The sequence below is a fragment of the Clarias gariepinus genome, chromosome 5, assembly GCF_024256425.1.
Source record: "Clarias gariepinus isolate MV-2021 ecotype Netherlands chromosome 5, CGAR_prim_01v2, whole genome shotgun sequence".
NCBI lineage: Eukaryota > Metazoa > Chordata > Actinopteri > Siluriformes > Clariidae > Clarias > Clarias gariepinus.
In genome coordinates this window covers 24033693-24044170 of record NC_071104.1, presented here as the reverse complement: position 1 = coordinate 24044170, position 10478 = coordinate 24033693, and the positions used below count along the sequence as shown (strand labels likewise).

Genomic DNA, 10478 nt, shown 5'->3' with positions numbered 1-10478 from the left:
CATGGCCCTGCAGGTCAGGTGACGACACACACACACACACACACTGCTATTTTTGGAAGAAAGTGTGTTAATGGATTTAAAAAAAACAAACGAATAAAAAAAGCATTCTATCTGTAACTATAAATACATATAAATCAGATGCTTTTTTTGGTTACACATGTCTAAAAATGCAGTGAACAGTAAAGAAGTGTGACATACACTAACGCTCAAATGTTTGGGATCACTTGCAAATTTCGTTCTTTTTGTTTCTACATTCTACAACAATACTGGGGATTTCAAAATTATGAAATAACACAAATGGAATTAGGTAATTATGTAACAACAACAACAACAACGGTCATTTGTTATTTTTAAACACAAAGGTCAGCTGTCCTCGATTAGTTCTTGTAAGAACAGTATTGTCAGCTGCATTTGCAAAACCCATCAAGCATCACGATGAAACTGGCTTTTATGAAGACCTTCCCAGGAACCTCAGAGGAGAAGTTTATTTAGAGTTATCAAAACTAGAACATTTTGCGTCGTAACTGGATAGAGGGAAAAAATTAGCGGCAACTTACAAAGCCCTGGGAAATAATAAATTAAAACATACATTGGCAGCACGGGTGGCGCAGTGGTTATCCCTGTCGCCTTGCACCTCCAGGGTCAAGGTTTTATTTCTAACCTCGGGTCAGCATGCATGGAGTTTACTCATGTTTTGTGCTTGGTGGGTTTCCTCTGGGTACTCCATTTCCTCCCACAGTCCAAAGACATGCAGATTAGGCTAATTGGTGTTCCCAAATTGCCTGTAGTGTGTTTCTGTATGTGTGTGTATCCTGTGATCACTTGGCTCGCTGTCCAGGGAGTGCCCCACCATATACCCAAACTGTCCTGGGATAGCCTCAAGGCCCCTGTCACCCTGTACAGGATAAGGGCTATATAAGATGAATGAATGAATGAATGAATGAAACGTACAGAAACCCATGTTCAAGATTGAATTAGGAATCCTGCAACTGTTAGGCATAAATTAGACTGTTCGGCTACTTTCCTTCTTCTTCTTACTCAATATACAATACATATACAATATACAGTAGAACTATCCACTTACAGTAGCAGGTTGTGACTGTTGCTGGAGCATGACCGAATCTAAACATTATACCGCTGTCATCAGTAATTCTAATAATCAACTTTTTAAATTATACAGCTGAAGCCATGTCAGCTGGTATTGATCAGAAGAGGGTTACAAAAGAAGTCCTAAAACATTATTTGTACCATTAAAAACAATAAGGCCCCTCATTAACACGTTACAACTGGGCAGAACAGTGATATTACAAAAAAATGCTGCAGAAGCTCCAACTAAATTCAGAAATATCTTTTAAGTTATCCCCTGCATGTGACAGCAATCCCTTGTATTCTTCACAAAGCTGGGCTACAGTATGTGTAGTGTTTGTTTTATGAGATATAGAAGCCCTTTGTCATGAAAAAAACCCGCCCAGATAATCTACCCCAAACCAAATATTAAACAGTTTTTTGGTCAGATGAGACGAAAGTAAGGTTTCGGTGCAGCTAAGGCTGGGCTATTAGCCAGAATAAAATAGACTAATACAACTCTGTCTATCACAAAACATTTCCAAAAGAAAGAAAAAATCTCCAAGCACAATAACGATCCGAAGCACAAATCCAATTCACCAAGGTAATGGCTTTAGAAGATGAATGGTTTGGACTGGCTCTGTCAAAGCTTAGGTATAAGTCTTATAAAAACCTGTTGAATAATTCAAAGAGGACTATACACAGAAGATTCCTTCACAATCTGAAAATTCTAAAGTATTTTTCCAAAAAAAAAAGTGACAAAAAAAAAAAAATCCAAATCAAGATGTGCTAAGTTCATAAACTCTTACCCAAAACAGTGAGTGCTGTATTATACGTAAGCAAATGGTAACAGGATGTGCCCACTTACAGTACAGTATCAAATAGGTTAGTTTAAGTTGCATCTACATCTTCCATAAAGCATCTTTATTCATTTTTTAACAAAACTTCATTGGTTGCAATAATATGATCAGGGTAAAATGTCAGACATGATTTATCTTATCTTAATATTCCTTTTCCTGGAAACACCTGGATCTTTTGGATTTGCACTTGTGGACTGACTTTAATTTAGACCGGTTTTCAGTACAGTTCAAATCTAAAAGATGAAAAGGCCAATAAATACATAACCTTTATTCTGTCATTTCATCATCGTCATGTATGGATCAAATCTAAGCCAAGGCAAACAATTAAATATTGATTCATTAATTAATTAGATTAATTTATATTTACTTTAGTAACCCCAACTGTAAAATGGTTTAACAGTGTACATGGACTTTTTTTTACATGGATTTTACAGACACTGGGTACAAGTCTAGAATATGCCTTATTCACGTATGTCAAACAATACCTTACCCTGCAATATAAGCAGCCTCTGAGGTTTTTTTTGATTTTCTAAATTCCCTCTAAAGGACATTTGGAACAACAAAACCTTTGTAACACTTATTAACCAAATCCTTACTGTGCTAGTAATTGTGTACTGCTGGTTAGGAAATGTTAACAAGCAAACAGAAGTGTTGCACTAGCCATGAACAACATGATACTCAAAGAGATAACATAGCTGCACACCTTTACCGTACCTTTTCCCTATTTCTCCTCTTCTTTTTTCCTGGGCACCTAATGGTGTAGATCTAGTAAAGTTAACCACCATACTTCCAAGTGTCAGACCATCCCATATAGTAGCCTGCGTAGTCCCAAACTAGAATCAGGGCACCCAATTTGCCGATATTGGGGTCATCGGGGACCATATTGCCCGTACCTCAATCTGCAACAGTGCAGTATTTTGTAAAGATGTAGGCTTCATGTGTCCCGGATAAAGCACATGCACCCCCCTCCCTCCCCAAAAGATGTCATTTCAGACAAAAGGACACAAGAAACTATTTATTAAACAAGCAGTTTATTAAACATCCAGTAACAAACAGCCCATCAATATGTGAAATTGTACATTTCCAAGTTCTGTACAACAATGCTAACATGACTAAAATAACAAAAACAGATTTTCAATGTTTTCCAAACACTGTACTAGCGTATTAAAGTAATTCTTGGAGGCAATAGCCCTATAAACAACAAAGCGAGCACTATGACATACCAGTGTTACAGCCTGTTGTAGGTGAAACATTGAAGCATCATACCACAAACAATGTAGTTTACTGAGAATTAAAGAAGAGAGAAATACTAAAGAGAATAAAAGTCTAAGCCTGCATTGTTGTAGACACTGGTCATGCTGCTATGTATTCTCTATTTATAACTGTGGTTGCTTTTCTCCCAAGCTAGACATATCAGCAAAACTGAAAGTGATATTTTTTTAGGCAAATTTTTAAGGCAAATATCATTATTTGCTTATTTCTAGATCATTGAAAGTCTTCCAAAGAATAATTTGGTCCATTCAAAAATGTTAGTTGAACATACAACTCTAAACACTAAATATCTCCAGCAGGATTTTTACAGGATTAAGGATGTGCTTAAACCTGTGACTTCTTTGGTGGAACCTTTAAAAATATTCCACATGTGCAAAACATATTTGAAATCTGAAGTGACTGTATACACTTATACTGACTATGTACAGTTTGTATTTTGAGATATTACTGTATAAGGTTTAAGTTTTTATTCCTTCTTACTGCTGTAAAGATGTAAAAAGCAGCAGGTTAGGACAGAAGTCTTGTCTTGTCAGATTTTGGCAGTGATTCTGCATAATCGGACGTTAAATAACATCTACGAATAAGAACTGTACAAGCAGCTATCACAAAACATTCACTTAAATTAAATTATGGCTAAAAACAAATAAACAAACAAATAAACAAAAAAAAAAACACAGAATAGATATAATAAATATATTTAAGGCTTAGAGTTTTATTACTTCAGCCAAATCAAATACTCACTTTCAGATTTGAAGATATTTAGCAGGAATATATATATTTTTTATTATATATTAAGAAGCACACCACTTTATGTCCAAAGGCATAATAAAAGGCATCAAGGATATTTACCCTAGTTATGAACAGAAATGCTGAAAGATTTAACAATAACTTAATGTTGATCTACAGACTTTAAAACTGATTGTTTGATAATATTTTCAACCTTAATTTTCTGATCATGCTGAAATTTCTGACTTTTAAATATCCTATACACTCCCATTATTCTCATATTGTAAAAAATATCTGCTGCCTATATCTACATACAATCCTTTTTTCTAAAAAACAATCCTAAATACCTCTTCAATTACAGCAGTGGTAAACTGCATTCTATATTATTGTACATTTAAATAATAACCTACAGTAGGTTTCATCGCCGTAAATCTATGTAACTGGATTGTTTTAAAGTTATAGCATTTAGAATGTAAACCCACAGTGAATACTTTAGTGCACTGTTTATAGTCCAGAAGTACACCAGGAATGCCGCTAGTTTTATTCATCCACAAGATGTCAGCATTCAGCTAATAAGAGCATACAGTTTTGTTTTTTCCCCCTAAGAACTGGTATCATGTTTTAAAATGTTGAAACACTATTGGAGACAGGCATGTATCAAGACACAAGAAAAATTAGTTCTGGTAATCTTCAGCACATTACCCTCTTTTCTATTGTGTCTTTCTCTGAGAAAGCACACAGTCTCATATGGTGTGTCCCATAGTGGTATTGACCAAGCCTTTAATATTAGTGACAGGTCTGACATCATGCAGCTGCTTGCGTCTGTCGATAAACGCTGCCAACCTGGCCGTATCCAGTGGAGTTTTGGAATAATCCCCACTGTGAGCGCTCACCCACGGGTGCTGCAAACATGCTGTCGAGCTCGGCCTTTTTCTGGCATCCTGGTTCAGAGTTGAGACAATGAAATCCCTTGCCGCTTGACTCACGCCACAGAAATACTCATCCGGGAAACAGAAGTCCAGTTTGCAGATGTTAACACAGGTCTCCTCCAGACTCTCATCCAAAAATGGAGAGACCCCGCTCAGCATGACATAGGCCAGCACGCCAACACTCCACACGTCTGTGGAGAAAGACACGGACGTGCCCTGGATCAGCTCTGGAGCAGCAAACTCTGGGTTTCCCAGCAGGAGGTGCACATACCGGTGCCCTGATATCTGCACTGCATCACCCAAGTCTATCAGCTTCACACACGGTACCGGCATGCGCAGGTTGACCATTAGGTTTTCAGGCTGTACAAGAGAATAGCTTATTAGTGAATTAACAAAACAAAAGTACAAAAAATTACCATACTCACTACAAAGGACACTTGAGTTTTTATTCATGCAAATTATGTCTTAATCTCTGCAGCTTAAGTAGTAAAAATAAAATATTATTATTGAGTGCATACACATCCTCTTAAGGCAGCACAGAATAGTTGCAATCTCTCTTTGTACCATAGTCATCAGCCATGTTCGCTTAATTACATTTCATGATGAGAAAAGCCTTATCTATTGTGCCATGACTGTTTCTGCCATTTGAACAGAAGTCCCCCATGAGATGAAGTGATTGTGGCCGGCAAGACTTTTGGCAGTATCACTATGCTTACTAGATTTGATGGGTTAATGTTAGAGAAAATAATAAAATGGGAAAAAATCCTCATAATCAATAATCATTAGAGCTGTGTGATCATGCACACACATGGTTTAGAGAGAACAGTGGTCATCATGTGCAAGCTATTAACCCTACGTTATTTTCCACTGCTGTGTTATGTGAAGCATTTGTATTACTGTTGAATCTACAGTATATGTCCCAAGACTTTCCCCCTAATGTCTAGTTTATTCTTAAACATTGAAAATAGTATTTTGTTCAAAACAGCCTGATTCTCTGTGTCATTGGCTTACCTTCAAGTCCAAATGAGCCACTTTGCAGGTGTGCAGGTGCTTTAAGGCCTCCACTGTGTCCTTAATGAAGAATGCCACCTTCTCTTCCATTAGCTCATCATGTGCCACCAGGTAATCAAGCAGACGCCCACCTTCCAGCCTGGACAAGAACACAAACAAACACAAATATTAAAATATGGAAAAGAACAAATATGAATACAAAAGAAATATTTCCTTTAAACATAAGATCAATATGTCTTTATATTTAATTGTAAACCTAAATATATTTAAACAAATAATATTGCATTGTTATTCAGACAGGACAATCTAGACATCAAGGAATATTTTTTTCTTATTCCCAAAGCCTTTGGTTTAATTGATTACAGCATGCACATGTGATGGCCATTATTCCTTATGACATGAGGCAAAGCTAAAGGCCATTGAATGAAATATTTATGTATGAGAATATTTTTGGCCAGCCAGTGTCTACATGTCTATACCACCCTATTTTAATTCTTTGTGTTTTTGTCTAGTGGATCCTCGCATTAGGCAAATACAACTTTAGACACATACTGTAACATATAAATATTTTTCACCTTGCAATAATTTATTTAAGAAAAATGAAGCCAAAGAGGAAAGAAAAAAAACATGTGGGCAATACTACTGTAAGTACCCCCTTACAGCTTACACAGGATTTCAGAGGGCCTTCAGCCCTTAATTAATTCATCATCAGTACATGTGCAAGCATCTATAAAATAAAAAAATTAGGCAGTTTGCTGGTCTAAAGCAATTTGTTGTTCAACATTCTACAGAGAGAAAGATTGTGGACAAGCCAATGTTCACAGGAGTGGACGTCCCAGCACATTCACTCCATGGTCAAACCTTGCAATGCTCAGAGCTATATCTCAGATACTACATGCCTTACTTAGCATGTTAAAGCCAATGACAGCATAATTAGAAAAATACAAAACAAGTACAGTTTGTTTGGTTTGCTAAAAGAATCATCTTCTCTCTAAAACAACATGGAAGCACAACTGAGGTTTGCAAAACAGCATCTGAACAAACCAGATGGCTTCTGGAACAATGTCCTATGAACAAACGAGAGCCAAGTAAAGTTGTTTCACCTTAACACCCAATGACATATTTGGTAAAAAACTCAAACAGTATTTTGGCAGAAACACCTCATGCCTATTGTCAAGCACGCATAAAGGAGTGATGATTTGGGCTTTTTTTGCAGCCTCAGGACCTGGACAACTCGCAGTTATTGAGTGGACCATGAACTCCTCTGTATACCAGAGTATTGTGGAGGCACAAGTCTTACAACTAAACCTGGGGCAAAAACTGGGTCATGCACCATGACAATGATTCGAAGCATACCAGTGATCCTACATCAGCATGGATGAAAAAATAAAAGAATCAAGGTTTTAGAACGGCCTAGTCAAAGTCCAGACCTCTACCCAATTGAAATCCTGTGGCGGGACTATAAGAGAGCTTTGCATAAGCAAATTCCCAAAGACATTTCAATAAAATGAAGCAATCCTGTAAAGAAGAATGGTGATTTTTTATTATGTTCTTTAGCAAAACACAGAATTCAAGGAGAATTAAGGATATACACTTAAGATCTAATTCCATGTGAATAGAAGTGAAGTCAGACTTACAGCTCTAAGATGAGTATGTAGGCTGTGGGTGACTCATAAGTGTCAGTCAGAGCAACTAGCTGAGGATGCTGTACATGTTTTAGGATATCTGCCTCATGAGCCACCTGCTCTTTCTTCTGCATCTTCTTGTTGACAAACTTTACCGCTACATCCTTCTTAGTGGCCTTGTGCAGACATTTCCTCACCACTGAAAAGCGGCCCCTGCAAACCGGAGAGACAAAGAGTAAATGATTGAAAGTGTTTGGTTTTTGTTGTTGAAATTAGCACATTGTAAGGAACAGCAATATTTACCTTCCAAGTTCACAGATTTCCGTAAATGCGGATTCAAAGTTGTCTTTCCATTGAATTCCAGTTCCGTCATATGTTGAAGCTAAAGACAAATATCATTACTGTAATGTTTGAATATTAATTAAATAAGAGGTTTGCATTGTGAATGCAGTGTGTGTGTGTGTGTGTGTGTGTGGGAGAAGAGTATGCTGCACTTACCACAGCTGGGTAGAGTCACCATGTTGGAGGGCTCACTTGGAGGACTGATGCCCCAGGGGTTGCTGGCTCTAACTCGGAACTGGTAATGTCCACCTGGGATCAAATCTTCAATCTTCACACATACATCAGCTGTGGAGCGTACTGATTGCTGCCACACCAGAGAGTCTGCAGATTAAAATCAAAAGCATTTGTACATATCCTCTGCATAGCCCGAAATATGTACAATTTTCAGTACTCTTAAAACATTTATAATTTAACTTAAATTGTGTATTTTTTTTTTTTAACTAAGAAATTTACACAGTACCTTCTTGTCTGTACTCCACTGTGTAACTTGTTATGGCACAGTTTCCCAAGCTCGCAGGCGGAAGCCAGTGTACCACCACAGCTGTACTGCTGGCCTCCTGGGCTACAGGTCGAGCTGGGGCTGCTGGGACACCTTCACAAAAAACATTAATTGAACAATTTTTTCCTGGTGTTACCCCTATCCATGCCAATGAATCCCCTTTCATTGTTTTGCATTTGAGACTAAATACTGTAGATGGGTCTTCATCCCACATTACCCTGCTTAATGAAAATAAACGGCAATAAATAAAATCTCCCTTTTCCACATTACCTTGTACTTTAATGGAGGCAGAGGATGAAGCTGTGCCGTGGTCATTAATGGCGATGCAGGTGTAGATGCCTGTGTCCTGGGGCATCAGGTTACAGATCTTTAACAGAATGTCACCTGTTTCCCTACAGGGGAAAAACAAGACACAATAGATTCAGAACTGTGAAAATTAAAAAGAAAATAACATTTTGTAGCCTACAATTATTAAAAGTGTTTAGATAAACAGAACATGAGATATATATGACTGAATGCACTGCAAATGAACTGAGCAAGCATGAAATGCTTATATACCAATACAAAAGACTTTTAACTTTAAATTGAACCCTAAAATTAGTATTAAACCTTTATTGGAAGAATGCAAAAGACTCTTTATTGAAACTTTATTGCCATCATTTTTTTTGTCAATCCATGATGTATTAAAGTGAGCAGAAAGGAAATGAAAATACTTCACAGGAACTCACAGGAATGTCAAAACATATTGAGTAAGTATTCTGTAAATAAAGATTAAATACTGTTTTTTATTTTTCTGCACTTATGGCACATAGGAATTAGAGAGGTTTATGATTTATTTTTTTGCACCATATTGGTTATTTATTCTTCTACTAAGCTGTATTTACCGGATATTGATGGTGAAGCGGTTGTTGTTTACTACCAGACTCTGGTCTGGACCCTTCAGGGTGATAGTGGGTTTGGGGCGACCACAAACTTTACAACACAAGACAACAGTTTCCCCCAGCGCGCACGTCACATCGGCCAGAGGGATCAGGAACTCAGGAGCAACTTCAAAGCACATACACAAGAGCAGGGACTACATTAATGACTATACGCATTCTGAAAACTATTTCAGGCATTAATGCATTTTTTAAGAACTTATTAATGTAAATATAGAAGTGTAAAGAAACACATCCATTCACCTATGGCTATACCAATTTTTAACTAAATAAATGTGACCCCATATACATAATCAGACTTCAATCATGCATTATCTTACCTTCTTGAATGAAATTGGGATTCAATAACTGTGAAGTAGAAAAATTAATGTTAGGCTGAAGTTGACTGTTGGCAATGTCCTCAAAGTGAGAGGGAACAATCACAACATACAAACTGTGCAAGAAGAGAGAAATGAAAGGAGCACAGCACATCCCCCACCCACTTTTACCTAAATTTGGGTTTTCGTACTGAATATTACACCACCAACAGGTGTCTAAAGCAAAGCACTTAGACTGGTTTATGTGTGTGGCAGCCATGGAAAAGCCTTTTACATGGCGAACTTGACATTTTCTACTATACATACTGTAGTAAGCTAGATTTCTTTTTATACCTGCAAAATGTACTTTTTTTGTAGCTCAGTCCATTTTTTCAAAGACGTGCTGTCAAAAACTGGCTCCTTACTTAACATTATGTTTGCATAAATATGTTTCACTTGGCAGAAAACCCTATTTTTGGCACAATTCATCTTCAAAGACACTTTTGGAGTCACTTTAGGTTTTCCTAAAGCACCACACTATTCACTCAGGAAAATGATCAGTACTATGACAGCCAATAATGCCAATTATAAAGGACTATTTCTTTCTCTTTGACAGTCATATCATAATAAGTTGGGTTTTTATTTATTTCTGTACTATTTAGAATATAAGTAAATGTACAGTATTTTCTCTTGACTAAATCTAGGTCAGCATGCATTAAAGTGCACGGTGATGGCTCTACCTCCATGCTAGTTTTGGGGTCTAGTTCATCCTCACATTCTGATTCCTCTGAGCTGTGAGACTCCTGTCATTCAAACCAGAGAGAGAGAGAAGGTAATGTTAAAAAGTTTACAAACAGTACTGTTTTTCAATGGATATACTGCCTACAATTACTAGAAATGCAGAACCACTCTTTC

At 37.1% G+C, this 10478-nt stretch overlaps 1 protein-coding gene across 2 annotated transcripts in view; it reads right to left on the bottom strand.

Annotated features, from left to right (window-relative positions):
* Positions 1–2937: 2937 nt before the first annotated feature.
* The window catches only part of kalrna (kalirin RhoGEF kinase a), a 173362-nt gene continuing 165821 nt past the window's right edge, over positions 2938–10478 (bottom strand). For both annotated transcript variants that reach the window (XM_053495941.1, XM_053495942.1), the window contains 10 exons: positions 10304–10366; positions 9588–9615; positions 9214–9376; positions 8600–8721; positions 8291–8422; positions 7987–8151; positions 7792–7870; positions 7501–7701; positions 5864–6002; positions 2938–5212 (listed from right to left, as the gene is read on the bottom strand). In XM_053495941.1, coding sequence (XP_053351916.1) covers positions 4667–5212; positions 5864–6002; positions 7501–7701; positions 7792–7870; positions 7987–8151; positions 8291–8422; positions 8600–8721; positions 9214–9376; positions 9588–9615; positions 10304–10366 — 1638 coding nt within the window. In that variant the 3' untranslated portion in view covers positions 2938–4666. The remainder of the gene's footprint in view (positions 5213–5863; positions 6003–7500; positions 7702–7791; positions 7871–7986; positions 8152–8290; positions 8423–8599; positions 8722–9213; positions 9377–9587; positions 9616–10303; positions 10367–10478) is intronic.